The 26,936-nt window shown below is 35.8% G+C and overlaps 1 protein-coding gene and 1 non-coding gene across 2 annotated transcripts; one reads left to right on the forward strand and one right to left on the reverse strand.

Annotated features, from left to right (window-relative positions):
* Positions 1–11,964: 11,964 nt before the first annotated feature.
* LOC132305840 (small nucleolar RNA R71) lies at positions 11,965–12,073 on the forward strand. The gene has a single exon (XR_009481714.1). It is a non-coding gene; the product is annotated as a small nucleolar RNA R71 (small nucleolar RNA).
* An 884-nt stretch (positions 12,074–12,957) lies between these two features.
* On the reverse strand, positions 12,958–21,483 carry LOC132305162 (putative disease resistance protein At1g50180). Its single transcript, XM_059802841.1, has 2 exons — positions 20,700–21,483; positions 12,958–13,169 (listed from the first exon to the last, which is right to left on the reverse strand). Exon 1 carries the CDS (start codon positions 21,481–21,483, stop codon positions 20,806–20,808), a length of 678 nt encoding a protein of 225 aa, XP_059658824.1. The 3' UTR covers positions 12,958–13,169; positions 20,700–20,805.
* Between the last annotated feature and the right edge of the window lie 5,453 nt (positions 21,484–26,936).

Here is a 26,936-nt window from a genome sequence, read left to right on the forward strand (position 1 = left end):
AGTGATGGAGATGGGAGAAGGTTGGAGATGAAGAAGTGAAGAAGAGGAAGGGGTGGAGAAGTTAGGAGAGGGTGCATGCATAGGGGGTCGTGGGGATGAAGGGAGTGAATGTGGGAAGATGAAAAGTAGGGAGAGGGAAAGTTGGTTTTAAAGTGGAATGAGCAGCACGAGCGCTCGAAGAAGGGTTTTCGAGCGCTCGAAGATGAGGCAGTGGGCTTTGGGTACGCTGGTTTCAAGGCTCGAGTGCTCGAAGAAAGGACTTCGAGCGCTCGAAAATGGGACTTCGAGCGCTCGAAAATGGCCCAGTGGGTTTTGGGGAAGCTGTGAGTGCTCGAAAAATGCTTTTCGAGCACTCGAAAACCTGAAAGTAGCATAAATCACATCTACGAACGCTCGAAGAATGGGTTTCGAGCACTCGAAAACCCGGCAGTGACCATTGCATAACTTTCGAGCGCTTAAAGAAGAGTCATGAGTGCTCTAACTGCAGTGCAAAAACTTTTCTAAGTCCTATGAGTAATTGGATTGCAATCTTTGTTGCATACTAATGGCAGAGAGGTCCGAGAGTATGCCAATGTAGGACTTAAATGTTCGGATGGACTTAGGAAACCACGAACAAACAGTGCATTGAAAATAAGAGGTCATGCACAAGAGTGCTATGTCGAAAGGCCAATGAAATTGCCGGATAGAGCTAAAAATTTCCGGGATTGAAAACACAGGTTGCAGAAGGCTTAAGAAAACAACTCTAAATTTTTGGACACAATTTAAGATAGTTTCAGAAAAATTAAATTATGGCTTTTCTTAACCATTTCCCAGAAAATTTCAAGGCACGAGCAATTGAAAATTAGGGAAGCATAGAAACAGAAAGAATTTCTTCCCTTGAGTGCTAAATTTAACGTCGATAGCTAGACGTACCAAGATCAGGTTAGTCCTCATTACCCTATACCATGTCTCTCAAGAGAGTCAAGTTTTCCTAAATAAGAAAGTTCTTTCAGAAGCGGAAGAAAAAGAGCTTGAAGAAAGAAATTGAAAAGGGGTAAAGGAAAGACCTCAACCCGGCAATGGCGCCAAAAATTAATTGACGGATAGATTATCAATTATAAATCAACCCGTTTTGCAATAGCACAAATCACTGTAAAATAGGGCTATTGGTCGGGTAAGTCGAACCACTGGGACTGCTAGTCTATGGCAACCTAAGTATCTAGAATCATCTTTCAGAATGATAAGGGGGTTTATAGAGGATTTGTTGGTTTGTCACTTAAAGTTAGGAATTGAAATGTAGAAAACAATAGCTTGTAAGAAATTGAAAAGATGAAAAACAAGTAGAGAGGACTAGGGAAGTGAATCCACTTCCATCCCTATGCACATGCTAGATTAGAACTAATTTGGGGGGAAAACAACATAAATGATGGTCATGATACATAGCAACTCTTGGTTGCTATAACATCCTCAAGAAGTTCATTAAATAAAAAGGTAAGAATAAACCATCAAAGATTCACATAATCAACTACCTAAACTAAAGTGTAGTCTAGAATATGCTTACTAAGTCAAGGATTATCAAGCCCTAAATTAAATGATGAAAGCACATAAAGCTAAGAATCAAGTATAGACCATCAAAGGGGAACCCTAAGCAATGGACTATCTAGGTTCTCCAACTCCATGCCATTAAACCATTCCATTATCTAACTTCCATTGTCACTATGAAAGTGTAAGCAATATGATTAAGAAAGGTAACCATCTAAGACAAGATGAATAACTCAAAATAATCATTTATAAACATTTAAAATCCATTGCAACAAACATGGGGCTCTAGATCATGAAAAGACCAATAATATACATTGATGTCCCTAAAATAGAACCAAGCTAGAACATGCTTACAAGGGAGGGCTTCATTACCTACCTAGAGGAAGAGTTAGTTACCCATGGATGTCTTAGAAGAAGGAAGAAGCTTGCCCCCAACCTCCATTTTCGAGCTCCCTCTTTGTAGCCCCCAAAACTCTATCTTCTCCCTTTTCTCTCTCTCTCTCCACAAATCTTGCAAAATGATATATGATGATGACATCCAAGCTCCACCTCTCTTTTTGTAGACAAGATGTCTACCAAAACCTCCTCAAAACAAGGCTCTACTCCCACCAAAAGACATCTCCAACCAACTCATAAAAGTGGGAAATCCGAAGTTGGAGGATTCAAGATACAAGTGGGCCAAAAATGTTCTTTCGAGCGCTTAAAGAAGAGGCTTCGAGGGCTCGAAGATGTTCGAAGTGATTCTGCCAGAATTTCGAGCCCTCGAAGGTCCTTCTTTGAGCACTCGAAGATGCAACAGATTGCATTATTCTACTTGTTCTACTCGTAGCTACTTTGGTAAAAAGGCCATAACTTTCTGCTCCGAACTCCAAATGACGAACCGTTTGATGATTTGGAAGGCTAATTCAAAGCTCTAAGTACGCCATGTTTTAATGGAAGTCTAGTTCTTAAGTTTGTTAGGTCAAAAATGATGAGCAAAGTTAAACTCCACTGCTGCCAGGCTGTAAACTTCAACATTGTACACTTTGATATTCAAGAACTCATCAAAACATCATTTTTATTCCTTTTTGGCAAACAAACCTGAAAATAAATAAACATGCAAATGAAGATAATCTATATAAAATAATCAAATAATGGACTTAACTAATGCAACTAAGGGAGCTTGAATATACAATATTCGGCGCTTATCAGTGTAAAGCTATGATGAATGTGGCCAAGTTTTACATTTAGAAATTGCTACTACTATCTTTCACTAAAAATATAGTTAAGGCAAGTAGGGATCATCTCAAGGGATTGGTGGGTCGTATTAGGTTGACGAATCAAGATTGGGGTTAGTAGGTCGAGTGATCAAAATAGTGGTTGGTTGGTTGAATTACACTGATGCAAATTAAACTAACGTAAACAATAATGCAATAAAGAGAATAAACGAGAGAGAGAGAGAGAGATCTTGGGGTTTAGAGTTCACCACTAAGCATACTTTTCTGCACCTTTAATGAATGATTAATGAGGGGAAGATATGTGTTGCAATATTTGTGTGTGTGTGTTTGGTTGTTTCAATTAGTAAGGATGGCCAATTAAGCATATATTGTCTAAGCAACATAGTGAAAAGCATAATATATCAAACTAAGCCATTAATCCTTTCTATAAGGTCACAATCCAAACACTTCACAAGGTTAGAGACATATGCTACTTGCATTTAAAAGCATGGAATATCAAATAACAAGCATGGATTTTCCTCCTATTTAACAACTACACTACAACTATACTACAACTAAGCTAATGACATGAAATTAACTAATTAAACTAAGAGAGAGGTATAATCCATCAAGAAATGAGTATGAACCATCAAATAAACCACAAGAGCATTCCATTAAGCACTATGTTTTGACAATCTCTAAATCTATAGCATTAATACACATAAACATGCATCAACAATACAAGAAATAGAAACAAACACATGAACATCTATTCTAGTATGCATAGACATATGGATAGAATAAAATGATCAATTAGAAGCATTAAACCATATAAATCATTGAATAAATAAGATATATATATATATATATATAAGTGTTAAATCATGTATCACAATACAAATCCACTCAAAAAGACATAAATCAAGATATAGAAAACATGCTTAGGGCTAACTCTAGCCCCAAGAGGATGTCTAGCCACTCATGGATGATGTCTTCCAACCCTCAAGGGCAAGCTCCATGGAATAAATCTGCTCCTTGGTTGATGAAGAGCCTCCAATGGTGTCTCTAACTTCTTCTTCTCCTTTGCTTCCTCACTAAGAATTCTCTAAAAATCTCTCCCTATGGATGTGTGTGAATCCCCTCTCAAAAGTTGCTCAAATCCTCCTTTTTGGTAGGTTGGGTGACACCCAAAAATAATCTGGCACATACTCCAATATTCTCCCAATGATTGGATAGAGGACAATTTTTTATGAGCTCGCAATTTAACTTTTTTGCACTGGAGGAAGTTCGATCGATCGAACCTTGACCTTGGATCGATCGAACATGGCTGAGATCTATCAAACTAAAGCTGGATCGATCTTCTATGGCGGCGCCTTTTTGGAAAAAAAAATCTGAGATATTTTGAAGATATTTTTGGGAAAAGGATAAAAGCGGTTGGTAGGGTGGTACAGCTGAATAAGATCAATCATTTGAATAAGGACAAGAATATTCGATCGATCAGAGAATCAAGTTGATCGAACTTTGAGATCTTTGAATAGGGATAAACATGGCTCAGATCCATCTTGAAGTGCTGAGATTGATGAAAGTTGGATCGATCGAACTTTTCTTGAGATCGATCGAAGTTGCTGAAATTCCACCCTTTGCTTCCTTTTGCTCTACTTTGCTCCTTTCTTTGATTTATCCCAGAATTGCTTCATTTCTGCTCTTATTTGGCTGAGTTAGCTTATTTTAGGGATAAATACCTGAAAATAGAAATAAAACGAAATCAATCTAAAGTGGGAAAATAAGATAGATAAAGGTCATAGAACACCTATGCTTAAGGGGTTTAAATACACACTTTTCAGCACTCATCACACCCCTAAACTTAAATATTTCTAGTCCCTAGCAATGAACTAGAAAGTAAAGGAATGAAATGAACAACTATACAAGTATGAACTAGAAAACAATAAATGGATAACGCCACTTTCGTAGGAAACACGATTGCATTTAGCGTATGCAACAAGCCTTTTAAACCCCTAGGTTACCCCTAGTGGACGAGTGAAATCTCGTGAGGGTTTCCAGAAATGATACCCACAAACATTAAGCTCATTCTCACAAAAGAGGCACCAATATTGCAAACAAGCATTGGGAGAAAACTACCTCAAATATGAAAATTTTCAACCATTTCCAAGCAATTTCCCAAAATTTCAACATCAAGCAAGCAAGTATGGTCCTCCACACATCAAGAAAATGATCATGCAAATCAAAAGAACTCTCGAATCCTTTTTGAGTGGACCGGTATCAAATATGTTGCTATCTTAGCCAACTAAAGAATTAATCACATCCTTACCCTCAAACTAGCACACAAATCTAGTACCGATCATCAAGACAAAAAAGTGGACATTTTATTAAAGCTTTATTGTTCTAGGTGCGCTTATTCTTTTCACTCGATTTTTTTTTTTTTAGGATCAAAGATGGAAGCATGGTGCAATGTGTTGATCTATTAAGATTTCTAGCGATCCATGAGGTCGAGCATTAGGTCAATGACTCCTAAACCAGACGGCTTTAGGGCACTAGGTGTCCAAACACCCCTATGGACTTACAAGCTAAAATCAACTAGGTTACAAATCAAAACAACCTCCATCTAATCATTTTTCACTTCTCACCTTTTGGGAGAAATCCTCACTTTTTATTACTTTTGCAACTTCTTCTTCTTTTTTCTTTTTTTTTTTTTCTTTTTTTTTTTTTTTTTTTTTTTTTTTCGAATTCAATTATGAACCTAGAGTTTGGGCCCTCCACCTTTTGGCGCGAGAAGTTCAGTACTTGATGAGGCTAGAATCCCGGCTACTTAGTGAAAAGGGGTTGTTATCCTCCTTTATTAAGAATGAAAGCTTTCAATGCACTACTAGCCCAATTGGGATATAACCAATTCAATAATCAACAAAGCATGTACCCCACAAATGAATGCTAGTGTGCGCCTGTGCTAGTGTAGAATACAAAATCAGGATGATGTGGACCACAAGTGCAAGCATGATATCAATCTTTCAAAAAATTTACTCCTAAATGGCATCCACAAGGCATACAAGGAGTATTGGACTCTCAAGTCAAATAATTTTTAAATTTTAAGCAATATAGTCCTCAAAAGATCAAAATCATAGCTAGTTATGGACCAATAATAGAAAATCCCTCAAATACACAAGTCATGCTCAAAATTTTGAATTTAAAAACAAACACTGCAAAACGCCATTACCCCCAAACTTAAATGGCACAGTGCCCTCAATGTGCAAAGAGAACAAAAAGAAAGAGTATACTAGTGCAACTAAGGCAAAGAATGGCTGGGACAGAAGTATCCAAAGTGGGTGGCATAGCCCCCCCAAACTTGGGATTAATTGTGATCCTGAAAATTTGGCACTTGGATAAAATTCATTAGATAACAAAAGGGATAATAACAGTGCACAGTGGATATGCAAGTGTAAATGTGATAGCAACTGAAAATAGAAAGAGGTATAAGGGTGGTCTTGAAAATTTTGGGCAGTACTCTCTCCCACTGAAATTACTAGGATGCACCTGATGGAGTCAAACAGATAGATATAAGAATATAAAAATAGGATATCCATACAGAAAGCATATATAAACCAAAAATAAAGTACAGTACATCCAGTATCAAAGCCGATAGACACGGCTGCAAAAATAATATAACAATATAAAAAATATGCAGATATCACAGATATATAAAAGGAATAAGAAGAATGGAATGATCAAGTGGAGGAGGTAGGACGGACAGGTCGTGCTCTGCGGATGTCTCTGGATAGATCTCTGAATGCGGTCATGACATCTATGCGGAGGGAAGCAATGTCAGCTCTAATGGAGATAGTCTCTGCGAGGATAGATACCACGGCGTCCGCCAGAGTCTGAAGTCGCTCTCCAAAGTCGGGTATGTGAGTAGGAGCCTCAGGTGTGGCTGGATCGGGAGAATGATGATCCTGAGCCTGCTCCTCATCGTGAACGGGTGACCCAACTGGAGAATGCTACTTAGGGTTCTCTGTAGGCTACTCCATGTCGATGTGTACTGCAGCCCGATCGACTGCGATGTCGTCCGCTATCAGGTCTGCTGCTGCTGCTGCTGCCATCTCCTCTGCCTTTAGATCCTCAGCTGCCTCGGCAGGGTCGTCCCGGAGACTTTTGATAAAAGCATTGTAGCTCTTATCCCAGTCCTTCTTCTTGAATGAACAGGCTCCAAACTCAGGCTTCTCCTGTGGCTGGAAGGGATAACGCTGATCACGTAGAATTTGTGTGATGAGATGGCCGAATGGGAGATACTTAGCCCTTTTGGGCTTGGCCTTGCTGATGTGGTCGACATACAGCTTCATCATGATGCTCCAGATAAGTGCAGGAATAGACAGTTAACACCCTGTGTAGAATGCATATAGAGCTGTAAGGTAGTCGCCGCGCCTCTGTATTTTATAGCCGGCCATGAAGATGTTACGGAACAAGATAGAGTTGAAAAACCACAGGTCATCTGGAAGACAGGTGCGGGTGGCGAAAGTCTCGCCATCGGCATAGTGACCTATGAGAAAAACTACCATGTCCGCATATGATGGCCTATAGAGAGTGGGATATGTGTCTTGTAGCTCTAGAGGGCAGACATGTGGATAGTGGCAAGATCTAGATAATGTATCTACTGTAATAGAGATCAAATGACCATCAATGGTGGTCCTCAGCTCCGTCGTGTTATGCGGGGCAGGCTGGAGGTTCTGGAAGAACATCCGTACTAGCCTCGGGTACACCGGGTACGTGACAGGGGCAAGAATGGCTGTAAGGCCCCTCCGTAATATATCATCATATGCTGATCGGGTAAGTACCGATCGGGAAAAGAAGTCTGTATCGAAGATTCACTCGTACGCCAATGAAAGGCGTGAGTATCTATGTAATGGTCGGTCTAGCTCCTGAACTGGCTGAGCTAGCGGAGGTGAAGGAGATGGTGAATGTACAGCCTCAGCTTGAGCCTGTGAAGTAGATGCCTCAGTAGCAGAGTGCAATCTGCTGTCAGATAAGGGAGACTGAGGTGGAGTGGCCTCGGCTGGCTGGTCCTCCTGAATGGGGTTCTGGGCATGAGATAGACCGGTCTCGTCTTCCAAACTCTGCCTGCCCCTACAGTGATAGTGTCCGCGAGCTATAGTCTTGACCCTAGTCATGGCCTGCAAAATGAAAAAGAAAACTTGCAAGGGAAGTCAGTGCCAATATAAAGAATTAAAGCACAGTTCATAGAATCATGTATGTCAAATAAGATAGACAAAACAGATAAAGAATATGAATCTATGCAAGTGACAAGGGATAAGTGACATAATGTAAAACATGCTAGACAGGATAAGTATGAAATGCATCCAATGTGGAAAACACAGGCATTGGGCATGTATGAGATAGCATGAAACACAATAAATGATGGATGAAGTGTGTGTTGCAAATCTATGAAATTCGATCGATCACAAAAATTGTGAGATCGATCTCACTTGGATCGATCTTAAAAATGAGAAATCGATAAAAGTTCGATCGATCTTAAAAATGAGAAATCGATAAAAGTTCGACCGATCTTAAAAATGAGTGGGATCGATCTCACTCAGATCGATCGGAGAAAGATGTTCGATCGATCGAACTCTGTAACAGAAAACGAAGAACAGATCTGTGACGTGGATGGCACGGGGCCTTCACGAACATGGTCGTGGGCCCATCAACACAACAAACATTAATCTTAGTCACTGGATTCGGCCCATAACTCCGAAAATCAAATAAAATTCAGAATCTATACAAAACATATATACATATATATACACATATAAACACAGAGGTTGAAGCTTCATCAATGGAGGTAGGCATCATGAAAACAACTTAGATCTAACAGTTAAAACATGTGTTCATGAAATCGAAGCTTGAATCAAAGAGGTGAAGTCTCGGATCTTACCGGAATTAAGAGAGAAGGTGAGATGAAGATGAGGTCCTAGATCCGAGAAGAGAGAGATTTAACGCTCGCCGGAGATGGAGAAGATGGGATGCAGCGGCGAAGTGGGAACGAGGGTTTGAGATCGATTCTTGTGAAATCGATCGAATGACCCTGAATCGATTTTTAAAAACACTCCCTTACCAGTTCGATCGATCGAACTGAATCCTTAGATCGATCGAACTGTAATGATCTCTCCTCTTAAGTGATAAAGTATTTTTGGGATTTTTGAAAAATAAAAAGTAAAAATAAATAAAATAAAAAGTAAAAATATTGTTAGGATTTTTTTTTTTTTTTTTAGAATTTTTGAAACTTTTGAAAAATTTAAAAATTTAAAAATTAAAAATTAAAAATTAAAAATTAAAAATTAAAAATTAAAAATTAAAAATTGAAAATATTTTTGGGTTTTTGAAAAATAAAATAAAAGAAAATGAAATAAAATAAAATCTTTTTCGATTTTAAAATTTGAAAGTCAAAACAAAGTCAAAGATAGCGAAATGAAGAACAGAGGTCGATCTGAACAAAATGTTCGATTAATCTGGCAGAGTGGTAAAAATATGCAGGTTTTTGGGTTCAAAAATTTTCTAAGTGTTGGGTACTGCAGATCGATCCAATGGTAAAGTTGGATCGATCGAAGAAGTTTAGATCGATCTATGAATGTCGTCGATCAATGAGACAGAGAGCTGAAATATGCAGGTTTGTGCAGGCTCAAAATTTATCTAAGTGTTGGAACTGAAGATCGATCGAACTTAAAGTTTGGATCGATCTAAGGACTTCTGATCGATCTGAGAACAAATTCGATCGATGGGACAGAGAGGTGATTTGGATGTAGGTTGAATGCAGGTCGAAAATTTTTGGATTCAGGTAGAAGTTCGATCGATCGAATACTCCTTGAAGATCGATCAAATTTATGCAAAATGCTTAATTCCAACATGAAAGTGCATGCAATCCTAATCACAGGTCCTAGCAATGCATATGAACCCAAAGCAAATATCTATACTTCGCAAGAAATGAAATGTAAGATAGAAATGGGGGAGAAATAGGGTTTTGACACCCTACGAAATACTTTTGCTAATCTTTAACGTCTCTAGCAGGACTTTAGGCACTTTTAGCCCGGATTAAAAATCTTATAATGCATCCCCTCCTTGTTGGGGTGATAAGTGTTTTGAACTCCACCCAACAAATGGTTCTTTAAGGAACTTGTTAGATTAAGCTCAAAAGAAATTTTTGGTCTTTGGTCAAAACAATCTTTAGGCTTCCATGCCCTTTCAAAATAAGACTTTGAAACAATTTTCTTAGAATGCAGGATTGAAGATGAACCTTTTGAAACTTTGGTTTCACTCAAAAACTCAATTCCTTCACTTTTAAGGTCATGACATTTTTCCACAATATTAACTTCTTCAAGTTTGTCAAATGAGTTGGGGGTTGGATTGAAAATATTCAACTTTACCTTCATGTGGCTAAATGAGATTTTCATTATCCCCATCCTACAATTGATGTTGGCATTCGCGGTTGCTAAGAAAGGACAGCCAAGGATAATGGGAATTTGGCTCTTAGGATTCAGGACCGGTTCCGTGTCAATGACAACGAAATCAACGGGAAAGAAGAATTTTTCAATCTTAATCAATACGTCCTCAATGATACCCCTAGGCTTTTTGATGGATCGGTCGGCAAGTTGTAAAACCACCGACGTCGGTTTCAAGTCTCCTAAGTCTAATTTGACATATATCGAGTATGGAAGAAGATTAACACTTGCTCCTAGGTTAAGGAGAGTCCGATTAATGATATGATCACCAATGATGCATGAAGTGGTAGGTGAACCGGGGTCCTTAAACTTTGGAAGAATGTTATGTTGCAAAATTGAGCTCACTTGTTCAGTTAAGATCACTTTCCTAAGTGCTTGGCTTTTATTCTTCCTCTTTTGGGTGCACAAGTCCTTCAAAAATTTGGCATAAACTGGAATTTGCTTGATTGCATCCAAAAGTGGAAGATTAACTTTCACTTGCATAAACACATCCATAATTTCATTTGCTTTGGCCTTTTGCTTGTCATTTGAAATGGATCCTTTTAAGGCATCCGGAAATAGAGCTTTTGGCTCAAAAACCTTTTCAGAAATTTTCTTTGAAATCTCTTTAACACAAGAAGTTTTGAAATCATTTTGCAAATCTTTCTTTTCAAAATCACTTTTCAAATCACTTTTCAACACATTCTTATTTGAAAGATCATGCATATGCAATGAAGGAGGAATAAGATGTGAAACGGGACGGGTGTCAACTTGTAGTTGCACCGGTTCACTCTCTTCATTGGACATACCCACTTGGTTGTCCACAATCTTCCCATTTCTTAAGGTAGTCACCGCATTGACATGCTCTATTGTGTGACCTTTTGATGAGGAATGAGTCTCCACAACACATTGTTGCTTTTGTGGGGTATTCAAAGGCATTTTCCCTTTCTTTCTAACATTCAAAGTACTAGCTATTTGCCCTACTTGGGTTTCTAGCTTAGCAATGGATTGAAAATAAGAATGAAGCAATTGAGTGTTAGCCTCTAGAGTGCCTAGAGCAGTCAAAATTTTCTCTTCAAAAGCGGGACTTCTAGCATTTCCTTGGGAATATGATTGATTGGGAAAGTGAAAATTGATTTCCTTGCGATTGGTATGATGATCTAAAACCTTGGGAACCTTGGCCTTGCATTGGAGGTAGAATGTACTTTCCTTGAAAACCACATTGGGAAGGGTTTGAGCCCTCCCCTTGGCTTTTCCAAGAGAAGTTCGGGTGATTTCTCCAACTAGGATTATAGTGATTGCCATAAGGATTGTTCCCATGGTTAGCAAAAACAGCATTTGTTTGTTCATTATGCTCACTTTGCATATGTCCATGGGGACAGTTGGAAGTAGAATGTAAAACACTTAAACAAGTCATACATGTCTCATTAGATGCATAATGAGAATGGTTAGGGAAGGAAGATACTGGATTTGTCGAGTTTTGGTTGATCAAGAATTGATCAAACTTTTGATATAATGATTTCATCTCGGCGGCAATTTCATTGGAATGGTCTACTTGATGTAAGTCAACACTCTTCTTACCACTTGAATTCTTACCATTCTTCGAAGATAAAGTTTGATGCAAAGAATTCTCACTCATGCTCTCATAAAGACACCACACGTCATCCTCATGCCTATCAATGTAAGAGCCACCTATGGAAGTATCAACCATGCCCTTGTAATTATCCGATAAGCTCTCAAAGAAATATTGAACTAATTGCCATTTGGGCATGCCATGATGTGGACACTTCCTAAACAATTCATTAAAGCGTTTCCATGCCTCATGGAACGTTTCCCCATCCCCATATGAAAATTCGCTAATTGAAGTTCTCATGGCATTAGTCTTAGAAACCGGATAGTACTTCTTCAAGAACTCTTGTTGCATTTCTGCCCAAGAAGTTATTGAAAAGGGTCTAAGATTGTTAAACCAATATTTTGCCTTGTCTTTAAGGGTGAATGGAAAAAGTTTAAGCCTTAAGACCTCTTCTGGCATGTCCGTGTATTTAACGGTGGAACATACTTCAGGAAACTCATCCAAATGCTTGTAAGGTTCTTCACTTGGAAGTCCATGATAATTAGGAAGCATTTGAATGGTTTGTGGCTTGATTTTATAGTGGTGTGTGCTCTAAATGGTGGCAATTGAATACATGTGGGTGCATTATATTCATTAGGCACATAGTGATCTCTTAAAGCAAGAGGAGGATTAGCAATTGGCAGTGCAACATGGACACCTTAATTGCCTTGGATGATGGGAGGTGGTGGAGCATACATTGGCCTTGGTATTCCCAACGGAACTTGGTCTTGTTGTTGTGGTGGATGAACAAATGGCTTCGGCATGCCTAATGGTACTTACATGTTATCATGATGCACATTGGGGTGGAGGATACCTTGTTGGTCTATATGACCAAGGTCCTCTACATGGTCCTCATTGTCAACTTCTATTGATGAAATGGATTGACTAGAACTTCCTTTTCCCCTAGGGTTTCGAACAATGGATTCAAGATTAAAATTTAAAGGGACAAGAGTGGGTCTCAATGATCTACGACCATGCATGCACAATGTAACATAACAAGCAATAATGACAAACACTTCACCTTCACAACAAATCAACAATCAACAAACTTCCTCCACATACAATGTTCCATACTCCCATATTATCAACAATATACAAAGAAAAGTAAATTGCCTCCACGTGGGCTTACGATTTATCTAAGAATTGAAATACAAGCCTCCACGCGGGCCAACGACTTAGCTAAGGGTTAAGTAAGGAAAAGTTCACAAAGGTCATTTAGCACTTCAACTCCAAATTTTTTTAGCTTTTAGTTTAGCAATTTTTTATTTTTTATTTTTTTTATTTATGATTTTAGCCTTTTTCTTTGTTTGCTTAGCTCCTTTGCTTGGATGCTCCTTTGCTCACCTTCTTAGCTCAATGCTCCTAGTCAAACAAGAACAAACTCAATGAGTAATTAAAAGAAAAAAAAAAAAAAAAAAAAAAAAAGCAAAATAAAGACATGATCAAAGGAGTACTAATTCCTAATTGATTCCACAAATACGACGTTGCCTTCAATAAATCCTTGGCAACGGCGCTAAAAACTTGGTGGCTTTTGTCGCACACCGACCCAAAGTTTGTGTATCACACCAAAGATAGTGGTGTAGAGCTATGATGAATGTGGCCAAGTTTTACATTTAGAAATTGCCACTACTACCTTTCACTAAAAATATAGTTAGGGCAAGTAGGGATCGTCCCATGGGATTAGTGGATCGTATTAGGTTGAGGAATCAAGATTAGGGTTAGTAGGTCGAGTGATCAAAATAGTGGTTGGTTGGTTGAATTACACTAGATGCAAATTAAACTAAAGTAAACAATAATGCAATAAAGAGAATAAAAGAGAGAGAGAGAGATTTTGGGGTTTAGAGATCACCACTAAGCATATTTTTCTACACCTTTAATGAATGATTAATGAGGGGAAGATATGTGTTGCAATATTTGTGTGTGTGTGTTTGGTTGTTTCAATTAGTAAGGATGACCAATTAAGTATATATTGTCTAAGCAACATAGTGAAAAGCACAATATATCAAACTAAACCATTAATCATTTCATTAAGCTCACAATCCAAACACATCACAAGGTTAGAGACATATGCTACTTACATTCAAAAGCATGGAATATCAAACAACAAGCATGGATTGTCCTCCCATTTAACATCTACACTACAACTATACTACAACTAAGCTAATGACATGAAATTAACTAATTAAACTAAGGGAGAGGTATAATCCATCAAGAAATGAGTATGAACCATCAAATAAATCACAAGAGCATTTATGGCCACCCAAAGCCAAATTCACGTAGTTTTGTAAGGATATGAAACATGGCGTCTTTTGTCACAAGACACGAACATTGGATGCAATAGTTGAAAGAGTTGCAACTGTGGTTGTCAATGGTTGCAATTGATTTATGTAACCTTTGGGAAATAACGGTAATAGCATTTCAACCATTCAACCTGTAACCATTCTCACCATATATTCACGTTGTTACAACATATACACAATGTTATGTTATGTCAACGTTTATAACCCAAACTTACAAATATGGTCTTACAACTATCCTTACTTTCCAATTTATCCTCAACCACGTTGAATCACGTGTAAAGAACACCATTCCAGTTAGAGACTCCTTGATTAACAACTTCCATTCACACCAAATTTCTAACAATCCCTCACATGAATGGAAATTGGCTACTAAAATGCAAATGATAATACAGACACTAGAGAGAGTATTTTTGAAAAGTTACTGCATCAGGATTGGTAGTTTTTGGCTTTGAACTTTCCCTAGTGTATTGCTATCGGATTTACTAGCTAACCAGTGAACGCGATGTCTTGAACTGTTCAGCCGTTTGTGGAAACCAAGACAATAACAAACATACAGTAGCCTTCCTCACATAGTAGGTTCTCATTGTTGTGTTCATTTTGGCCCTGAACAACTCCTGGCATTCATGAGTGCTCTAGAAAACATAGCCTTTATAATTCTCATAGAAGCGGCCCCACTTCACACTCATATAGGTGACTTCTTATTAAGAGTATCCTACCATACCCCTCTTGAATTTTCAAGATATAAGAGTCATTAAAAGCGTAGCTTATCCTAATTCTCGCTGTAGGTAGCATTGTCTCACGAAATGGGCAGAAGATTTATATTTTCCCAGTGCTTCTGGTGAGTCACTCAGAATTTCTGTTCTCTCTTTGAACCTAGATCTTGGGATCTCCAGTCAGCTAGGTTAGTTTTCCATTAAGATGACTCGTTTGCTTTCGGCTTTAAACCCCATTCCCCTTAATGATCCGTACAATTGTTCTCTAGTACAATCCTCAATTTTATATGTGGCCATAAGATTGTGTTTAGAAATATTATACTCTGCAGAGATTTCTCCAATTGAAAGCAAATGTGTACTTTGTGCCCTAAAATTGCTTATTGTTAGCAATATTATTTTCTTTAGTGGCACAGGTGTAGACTTATTTTGAAATGTCCTCTAGGTAAAGTCTATTGACTTTCCTATTTGATTCATTCAAAGTTTCTAACTTTTAGTTATATTAAGAATATACAACTACAACTTTATGATTAAAGATATATCTACTCTTGGATTTGAAGTCTTTAATATCTCACATCTAGATTGCATCACTGTTACACTTCCAATTAGTTAGATACCTCGATTTATGCAATATTTGACTTAAGGTGTATCTCAACTACTCAATTTATTGCTTTTCAGTGATCCTATCCTAGATTGAAATTGTGTAATTAAGCACAGTTATTAAGATGCCTTGCAATCTCAACCAATGATATACTTTGACTAGTATTTATATATGAGATTTACATCTACAAAAGTTAGCTACGCTTTTGTTGTCTTAACTAGTATTATCCCAATCTCACTCTATTGAGAATATACTATATTATCATATGTTAAATCTTTCATATCAAATATATAATTAGTATATCATTATTAATTTTTTTTTTTTAAGGCATACAATGACTTATGCATCACATTTATGTCATTGTCTCGGTAGTAGCTTTAATCCACTCAAAGACTTATAAGTTTACACACTTGACTTTTCAATTGGAACAAATAACTCAGTTCTTTAGCTATAAAAAGAACTCTTCTAGTTGTTCCATAATATTTTCCTCGTAGGAAACAACATGCACTATTGTTATAATACTATAAATGATTTTTGGTTCTATCCAAAATCTTTTAGGATTTAAGAACCCCCACATTTGTAAGTATTTCTTATCTGATGAGGTAACTCGTAGCAAATTTCATTTATGGACAATATTCCCCCACAACTTTAGGATAATCTTGAAATTTTATATATGATATATTTCTTATGGTTTTCCAACACATGAAATACCATATGTTAAATATTTCACCTCATCTACCTTTCCAAGATTCTATATTTGCTTCTCAAAGAAGCATGTATAATAGTCTCTAGTGCATATAAAATCATTTTATCTCTAGCTTGTTCTTATAATATGTCACAGACGTTGCTGTGAATTAATGTTAGAGATATTAATTACAATGGGCTCTAATTAATATTTGCTTCTATATCTTTTGTATTTATGAATTGAGTTATTCATGTTTAGGTTCATATTAAGTCAGTCATATTAACATGTCATAACCTTTCATGTATCACACATCATATAACTCAATCATTTAAGCAAATAATTTTCTTATTATTTAAGCTTTGAATACAATCACCACAGAGTGAACACTCACTTCTCAACTATCATTACTAGTTAAAAGTGAGTTCTTAGGTATCATTAGCACTCTTCTCATATCTTACTTCTAGGTTATGACGAACACCCACTTCTCAGCTTTTACCGTTAGCTTGAAGTTAAGTTTGTTTAGCTATCAATTCTAGTAGTTCATAGCTTTAGTACACATTTATCTAAGTAGTCTACATTGGTAGTATAATAATTTTTTTTGAAGAATATTCTTCAAAAACTACTACTTTACAAGTAGTATTATTCTCTCCTACATGAGCAGATATGATGTATAACTCAAATACTTTATGGCTAAAATGGTTACTCATCATTCTCGTATTTTTTACTACCAAGTTGAGAGCTAGAACCAACTAACAGATTTTCATCTTCCTTTTAGGTTCTGTGCGCCTCATTAATCATTTTAGCTTATAGCTAAGCTGACTAATTTGCAACTCAGTAACATTTTAACTTTTAGCTAAATTGTACATTAGAGCTAACTAGCTTGATTTAACTTGTCTCAGTGTACTTACTTAGTGTATCCATAACATTTTTCATTAAACTCTTTAGAGTTATTCGAAAATCTTCTCTTATTCAGCCCATTCACAGCTATACGTGTCTTAAACACTAGTATAGATCTTTTTTCCTTGACTATCGGGAGAATTGACATAGCTAGACTAGTCAATTTTTGTTTGTTGTATTACATACACAAACCAGTCATAAACTCATACAAATTTAATAATGTTACATATTAAATAAATTATATTGTAAAATTGGATTAATATGCACACAAAGTAATTCAACTACATAGTTTAACATTATAATCTCAAATAAAACTAAGCACTTAGATAAATAATATTGAACTCACATAAATAATATAGTTTAATATTATATCACATGATTAATTATATTGCATAATTAATCCAAGAAATAATAATATTCAAGAGAAGACTTTGCTTCCTTTGTGGTTCATTCTCCAATAAGTATGTTAGAAAATAAGGACCAAAGGATTTAGACGTTCTAACTATCCTGCTATGTCTAAGATCATCTTTATTTTCGTTGTATAATTTATGTACAAAGAAAATGATATGTACTGCTGTTATGAGCATAACATATCAAAGGTTTTATGTAATGAACCACTCCACCACATAGTATGATATTATTTATTTTGAGCCCGAGCCCACACGATTTTGTTCTTAAGTTTTATCCCAAAAATGCCACATATCAATAGGAGATAACACCATCACACCCCCACACTTTTAAGAAATTATCGAAGATTTATGACCTTTCTATAATTCATATGGTGTTACATTAGTTTTCTTTTGAGGTATTTTATTGAGAATATAATTTGTAGAAAGCAAAACTTTCCCCCCACAAATTCTGAATTAAACCAGAACTTGTCAACATAGCATTCATTATTTCTTCGTGAATGATATCATGTTCTGAACAAATATCAGCAAATGATACTTCGTATTCACGAACTTTATCATTTCTTAACACCTTGATCTTTTTGTCAAGTTAATTCTCAACCACATTTTTGTAATGTTTAAAACATTTCTAAGGCTTTATCTTTGCTTCGTAGCAAATAAAGATAACATCATCTTGTGCAATCATTGATAAAAAAATAAAATAAAATACTTTTTTCTAACTCTAGTTGACACAAATTTAAGATAATATAATATACTACGTAATATTATATTACAAAATTAAAATAATTCAATCAATATTAAATTATATAAATAATTCAAGAGTCTACTTATATAACATGCTTCAATTTCATATAATATTGAACACATCAATATTTAGCATATTACCATATAATAAGGTATATAACATTATTTTATTATATCCCAATTATTAATATAATCTTCACTTGCTTATATCTTAAATAGAAGCATATAATAAAATATACGCAATGATGAGTATGTCTTAAGATTGTTAGTAAAATATATGTTTCATGTGACTTTTAAGATATAACAACCCATATACTAATATGATATGAGATAATTAACAATATCCTAAGAAATGATTACAACTATATATTTAATAAAATTAGTAAAATAAATCAATAAATTAATAAATAATAAATAAAGAACCTAGACCGAGGCTAGTATTGGATACTATGTCCTTAAGACAGATTTGCCCCGCGTGCTAACAGACTCAATGGCGTCTATCTCCCAGGATACAACGGTTTACATCCATCAGTAACAGCACTACAAACTCGTGAACATGGCGAACCTCCTTTGTGTAATACTCTCTCTAACTCAAAAATGCATCTATACTACATAAATAATGAATTGGGTGCAATCCCAACCAAATGGCTCAGACCAAATTTAATATAGCTCAATGAAATTAGTTTTGGGCCTAAGTGGCTCAGACCACTTGACCATGGCTTGAACCACCTACTTGGGGGGTTCATGTTGAGAGATGGAGAGAAGAATGGAAAATTGCATGAATTAAAAATGATAGCAGCCTAGGGTATTTATAGAAAAATGTGGTGTCTCTTGAATTGGTCATGTCTCTTCAAAAGTGGTGTCTGTTGGATTGGTTGCCTCTCTTCACTATATCGCACCTTTCCAGATTAACTAGGTGACTTTTACTTCTTTAACAGTCACGTCACTTGCATGTTCACCATCGGTATATCCAACTCTCGTAAAACCGTAACATTCATGTTAGCCTAACATGACATTCATGGCCACCTAAAGCCAAATTCACATAGTTTTGTAAAGATATAAAACATGGCGTCTTTTGTCACAAGACACGAACATTGGATACAATAGTTGAAAGAGTTGCAACTGTGGTTGTCAATGGTTGCGATTGATTTATGTAACCTTTGGAAAATAACGGTAATAACATTTCAACCATTCAACCTGCAACCATTCTTATCATATATTCACGTTGTTACAACATATACACAATGTTATGTTCTATCAACGTTTATAATCCAAACTTACAAATATGGTCTTACAGCTATCCTTACTTTCCAGCCCATCCTCAACCACGTTAAATCACGTGTAAAGAACACCACTCCAGTTAGAGACTCCTTGATTAACAACTTCCATTCACACCAAATTTCTCACATTGTACACCAAAAGATGATGAAAACGCTGGAGCTTTAAGATCTGGATAGGCAACTCAGTTACATTGGTGTTTTTGAGATCCAAAGTTTCAAAGTTTTCAAGCTTACCTATGGATTTTGGAAGCATTTCAACCTCTGTTCTCCTCAAGCTTAAATACCTGAGATGAAATAGTTTGCCAACTTCATTTGGAAGTATCTTCAAAGAAGCACCCCTCAGGTCCAAAACCTTCAACAACCTAACCCCACCATTGAATAATATAGGATTCAACGACTCGGATATAGATTCTTTCACAGAAAACATGAGCAAGGAATGGAGTTGAGGAAAATGATTTGAATGCTGCAAGTTCCCCAAGGTATGCTGAATTGACAAGCGCCAAACTTTTTCCGGCCATGTTGTGCTTTCTTTACTTACCATGGCAGCAATGTTTTGTTTTCTTGACTTTGAAGTAATTACTTCACGGAAAAGGTCATGGATGCGACACTCTCTCAGCCTTCCAATATCATTTATCTTTGCCATTTAGACCAAGCTTCTATTAATAAGCTCGTTGAGATAGCCTTCTGCAACTTCTTCCATTGTCAGTCGCCCTATCTCTTTCACAAATCCATCTGCGATCCACAGTCGAATCACTCTCATGCGCTCAATCTCGTAATCCTCAGGGAATAAACCCAAGTACAAGAAGCATATTTTTAGATAGTAAGGCAAATCATAGTAACTCAAAGTGAGTATCTTTTTCACACTCTCAAGTTTACCATGGCCTTCTAACTGAGCACCAAGGCTACGGAGAAACAATTCCCATTCATGGGTTATACTTTTGTCTTTCGTAGCCAAAACACCACTAATTGCCACAATTGCGAGTGGCAAGCCCTCCCACTTATCTAAGATACTTCGTGAGAGGTCCTCTAAATGTGGAGGGCAGTGGTTGTCTGGGAATGTCTTCCTACGGAACAGAGTCTAGGACTGTTCTTAGGACAATGGTTTCACGGTATAGATCTGATCAGGAGATTCTACACAAGATGTAAAAGCTACATCATTAATGCGGGTCATGAGCAGTATTCGGCTGCCACTATTATTGTCAAGCAATGCATATTTAAAAGCATTCCATGCATCTATTTGCCATACATCATCTAAAACAAGCACGTACCTTCTCTGTCGAAGGAAATATTTGATTTCCGCTTTCAAGTTATTGCTGTCCATGGTTTCCAATCTTTGAGGGGCCGGGCCGGTTGCTTGGCTCCATCGAAGAGTCTTCAAATTATGTTTTTGAGAAGCTCTCTGAGATCAAATGATTGACAAACAGTGATCCAAACATTCCATGCATGATTCTTCACCTTCATATCATCATAGACTTTCTTTACTAGGGTGGTTTTTCCCAAACCCCCCATCCCCACCACCGAAACAACTTTGAGTTTGGGAGTGTCCTCCACAAGCCACCCAGTCAGCTCCTTCTTGCGCCCATCCATGCCCACAAGCTCAGCTTCTTCCAGTAGAAGTGCATCACCTCGACTATCATACCATGTGTTGCTGTTGACGATGGTGGAGCTTGATCCATGTTCTGAGATACTAAATCTATCATGGTATCCTTGGTATCTTTGATGTATAATTTCGACTTTGGACTTTATTTTACGTATCTCAGAACCAGTCTGATGGCGAGCTTTCAAGTTCTTAATAGAACAAGAAATCTTACGAAGAAAACCATAGAATCCATCCCCGTGATGATGAGCAAGGCGAAGGATGAATTCATCTAGGACATCTTCGGTGTCATGAGCAACTTCTCTCACTTGCTTAACCCATACTTGAAGCTCTGGGTCAAGCTCTTCATTTGCATCAGCAACTCTCAGAAAAGCAACATAAAGTTTGCACCTAATATCGTCCTTTATTTGTTTGCAGAGATTCTCTTGAGTCAAATACTTCCCAAGAATGTTCATTGTTTCTTCCCCTTTAGAGGTAGTAAACAACCTTAACAAAACACAATTTCTAGGCCATTGCCTTGCAAGATTCAGAGTTATGATTCCAAAGATTGACTATCCAACTAGCCACAACAATTATATAGTGATTGCACAAAGTCAACCATTAGATCTTGTGAGTCCCACAATAATATTGTGCAGTCCAAATACACTGCATTTCCCTTCTTCTAACAGTTCAGACTTCTTTTTAAGCTTGAGAAACCTTCTCTCACTATAAATTGTATATAAATATTTGTGGTTTGGTTTTATTTGCTAGTTCTCAGCAACAAGATCATACAAATAGATATAGAAATTCAGAAAATGAACTTAACACCAACACAAGAACAAGGTCATGCAAATAGAACCAGAAATTAGAAATTGAACACAACTTCAATATACCACAATTTCAGAAACCGAACACAACTTCAATAGAAGTAGAAATGTAAAATTGAAAATGAAGTTACCTTTTATCAAACTCATTTGTAAATTTCAGAAAGTGAACTCAATTGCAATCCCAATATAGCAGTTGTAGTTCTTAGCAGCAAGGTCATGCAAATAGAACCAGAAATCAGAAATTGAACACAAATTCAATATACTAGAATTTCAGAAACTGAACACAACTTCAATAGAAGTAGAAATCTAAAATTGAAAATGAAGTTACCATTTTTCAAACTCATTTGTAAATTTTGGAAAGTGAACTCAATTGCAATCCCAATATAACAGTTGTAGTTCTCAGCTGCATGGTCATGCAAATAGATGTAGAAATTCAGAAAATGAACTCAACACCAACACAATAACAAGGTCATACCAATAGAACCAAAAATAAAAAATTGAACACAACTTCAATATACCAGAATTTCAGAAACTGAACACAACTTCAATAGAAGTAAAAATCTAAAATTGAAAATGAAGTTACCTTTTTTCAAACTCTTTTGTAAATTTCAGAAAGTGATCTCAATTGCAATCCCAGATGGACAATAGGAACCAATGCACAATTGTATGGAACTGAATCAAAATGCCAAAACAGTTGCATTTTATACCTCATGCTCAGTTTTGAAAATTCCATAAAATGAAATCAATTTCATCCCAATGGATCAGTTGTAGTACACCACATCAATCCCATGCAAATAGAAACACAATATCAGAAAATGACAGTCATAGTTCAATATATAATAGAAAGAACAAAATTTGAAGTGAAGTTAAATTGAATACAAAAAGAAATGTAAGAAGGCAGAAAAAAAAAAAAAAAAAACACCCCTTTTTCAGGCTCAGTTAAAAATTGCAGAAAATTCACTCAATTTAATCCCAATAGATTAGTTGTAGTACACAAGAGCAATCTCATGCAAATAGAAGGACAATATCAGAAAATGACAATCATAGTTCAATGTAGAATTGCATTAAAAAAAAGTGAAGTTAAATGGAATAGGAAAAAAAAAAAAAAAACCTTTTTTCAGGCCAGTTGAAAATTCCAGAAAATTAACTCAATTTCATCTCAATAGATTAGTTGTAGTACACAAGAGCAATCTCTAAACATAATTTGAATCCCAATATTGGCTCAGTTGTAGTGCACAACAGCAAGCATCCACACCATAGATTAAAAGTAGAGCATTGCTATTTCACCCGACTTAAAAAAAAACACCCTCTGCCCACGCCCCTAAGTTTTCTCATCCACTCTCTCTGTATATACAAATGTTTACATATATATATATATATATTCATATGTATTCCCTTTCTAAACTCTCTTTATTTTCATCTTTTTCCATATGAGTTATGCAGATCCGATTAACCCATGAATCTAATTCTTTAATTCTCAATTATTGTTCTTGATATCCAAATTTTTTTTTCAAACGACGAAAAAGATAAACGAAATAGATCTACAAACCCAATTTTTGTTTTCTTCCTCTTTTTCTTTCTTAGGGTGAAAACTATAGTTGAAGTTGAAGATAATAGAAAAGGACAAAAATTTCATTCCCTGCAACAAAGCCTTTTAATGGAAAAAATATTTTATAAAGAGAAGAATTTTAAGCTATGGAAAAAATATTTTATAAAGAGAAGAAATTTTAAGGGAAAATATGTACAGATGAGAAAGAGCATAAAAGGAAACCAAGAGGAAAAAGTAATTTTGTCTAAAAAAACGTATTGCATTTAATATGCCATGTGAGGCTAAAAAAGGGTATTGCATTTAATATGCCATGTAAGCCTTGATATTGTGATTAGTGTATTGCCACGTAAAAGTCGGTTTTTATCGGTTACACGAAAGTCGTCAAAAATATGATTTTCCTTTAAAGTAATAAAACTCAAAATGATAATTTATTTTTATTTTTTATAGACTAATTAATAGTATTTGAGATGTAATGAACCAGTTTGAAATCTATACACGATGATATATATATATATATATTGTAATGTCCCATAATTTTTTGGAGTTTTATTTATTTATTTTTCGTGTCTCGTTTTGTGTGCCACATGAGTCCTGATGGTCGTTTTGGTCATTTTCTTGAGTTGAGAGTTTTAGAAGTGTATTTGAATAATTTTAAGTCAATTAGAGGTGACCAGATTAATTTTAGAGATTTTCGAAAGCCGGGTTTATTTCCTGGTTTGAAAACTTCAAGAATATAAATAAATAATCTAAAGCACTAGCAGAACTTTTCAAATAAGAAATTAGATCATACTTAGTCATTGGCCGAGAAACCTTTTATGGTCGAGAAGGAAAAGATGAAGAAGTCACTCATAATCAAACTTGGTCCTAGGGTGTATAATAAATAAAAATAATAATTAATTATAAGTTACAAATTTAGTAAATAACTATATAAGTTAAAATTCCTAGGGTGCATAATTAATAAAAAATTACAAATTCAGTAAATAATTATATAAGTTAATATATTTGTGACCCATCATTTTTATTTCCTTTTTTAAAAAAAAATAAATAAAAAAAAAAAACTCAAAATTATTATAAACTCAGAAAAGTGGGTGAGTTTGGGCTTGAAAGGTGCAGGCCTCACCAGCCCAACCTCCTAGTGGCCCTTTAGCTCACGACTCATGTTGTGATGCCTGGACCAGTCATTCTTCTAAATTTTTTTTTTTTTTGGGCTGGCAAACAAGAACCCCACCAGAATCAACATAGACAATCCATAGCAGCCAGCTCCAAGAGCAACAGGACATTCTCCTAAATTGATTAACTAAAATGCTAATAGATAGTTATTGGCAAAATCAGTATATGTTAAATAACTCAAAAATTTAAGAAAGAATACTTGTTTTAAAAGCTAAATGTAACTTCTTGGGATTCGTTTTTCACATCCACACCCACCCATTAGATGTCGGATTTTTTTTTCTCATTTGAAGTTCGGATTTAAGTAGTGCGTGGAGGGACTTCTTGGTACCTCAAGATGACACAAATTACATATCACCAGCTGACCTAAGGGTACTTACACTCCGCCCTAATGTACGTTCATGAAGTTCTTAATTTGCCTCCATACATGAGAAATGAGAATTCTTGTAACAAAAAGTTCGATTTTGCATTGTACACCCTTGTATACTTTCTCGTTACAAAGATGCCGATTTAGGTAGTGTTTGGATGAGCATTTGCAAAGGCAATGTGATGGAAGTTTTGGGACCTCTCAACATCAAACAATGGTAAGGCTGATATTTTTGGTGCTCAAAAGCTTCAAAGTAATTCGAGTTCCAAATTCAATTTTTGGATACCTGTAATAATACCTGGGAATTTCTTCAACTCATTCCACTACATTTAATTACGAAAAATTAACAATAAGTTTTAATTGTCATCTTCGAATACTCGAATTGATATTAAGACAAATTGATCAAAAATCACTATTCACAAAACTACAACTATTTATAGAGGAAACCTTATAAATTTACCACTACGAAAAATTAACAATAAGTTTTAAATCACCAAATTAGAGGACCCACCAAAAATGAGAACATTTTGACTCTGAATTGACCCTAAACAAAAATCACTTGAAATCACGTAACTATAAAAAAAAAAAAAAAATTAGTTAAAATCAATTGAGACTGCCTAATTCCGAGTTTCAAAACAGCTCTAATCCAGTAAATGAGATCGACAAATATTGTAGAGCTTGTTTCAAGCTTTTCATTCTATCTTATAGGTCATGTGAACCGGAACTTTGAACTAAATTGCAGTACTTTTCCAACCTTGACTTTTCAATCTCCATGTCTCTAACGTCACTTGTTTGGTACTCCTCCAAACGCTTCCTTACCTTAATCAATGAACAACAAAGACAAAAATCTGGAACCTTCTGTTATATTGTTCAACATTTCTGTATCCAGAGTACACAATTGGACAACATTAAAAATAAATAAATAAATAAAATTCCCTGGATTTCAATTTAAAAAAAAAAAAAATCCAATTCCATATTTCCAACGCAACATAAATAATAGTTTGTTATGGTTGGATTCGATACAACACATGTAACAATATATGTAATATGTGGGTATTGATGATCAAGTAATATATTAATGAAACTTGATTATGCACTTATTTTATTTTTAACCAATGTAACAAAATATACAACAACTTAAATCACTTTAAAAGGGAAAAAGAAAAACAAAAGAAAAAATAAATCAGTTATCCTATAAAAAAATAAAATAAAAGGAAAATAACTTTGAAAGAACTCTTCTCCATATCTCTCTCTAGATAATCTCCTTCCCAAGGACTATCCAGGAAAGTTCAAGGAATCCGAATATTAGGGATGGCTATTTTCCAATAATCCCCACCCTGTTTGTCTGGATCCAGTGTCATATACAATTTATCTGACACACCAAAAACCTCAAGGGATTTAAGATCGGTTAGATGTTGAATGCCAGTGGGTACTGTTATAAAATAAGGATCGAATAGAGATTTATGAGAACAAAAGAAATTTTAAATGACAAGAAAAAATAAAATAGCGCCCACACAACAAGACAAGGATTTACGTGGTTTGACTATACCTACATCCACAAGAAGAAGACAAAACAATATTTCACTATGGAGATAAGGAGATACAATGTTTAAGTGGCTCATATCCAAAACCCAAATACACCTAAAATCTCACACACTTTGCTTTGCATTTACAAGCAAATTACTTTCAAATTATTGGATGATAGAACCATGGAGATCAAGACTATTTATAGCCAAAAATGCCATCACTGTTCTTGCTACTTGGTGATCACGTATGCAGGCTGGACTTGGAGATCAAGAAAATTGCTTGGCTTGCTGATCACAATTCTTGGAGGCCAAGATGATGACCACATGGGTGATGCATTTGCTGATGTCATGGGTGAGGTAAGAGACCTTGCTGAGATGGCAGAAATTGAGCCATAAGATTAACAAATCTCCACCTTGGCGAAAATTCAAATGAGTCACTGTATCTTTGGAAAACAAACTGTCTTGTCCACTTAGCCCCTAAGGGCAATTTCAA

The sequence above is a fragment of the Cornus florida genome, unplaced genomic scaffold, assembly GCF_030987335.1.
Source record: "Cornus florida cultivar Cherokee Brave unplaced genomic scaffold, ASM3098733v1 CherokeeBrave_3.0.0_Hap2_Chr04, whole genome shotgun sequence".
In the NCBI taxonomy this organism is placed as follows: domain Eukaryota; kingdom Viridiplantae; phylum Streptophyta; class Magnoliopsida; order Cornales; family Cornaceae; genus Cornus; species Cornus florida.

What these genes read in the sequence shown, in the direction of transcription:
- LOC132305162 (XM_059802841.1), bottom strand. Translation starts at nt 21,483, where the DNA reads ATGAACATTCTTGGGAAGTATTTGACTCAAGAGAATCTCTGCAAACAA.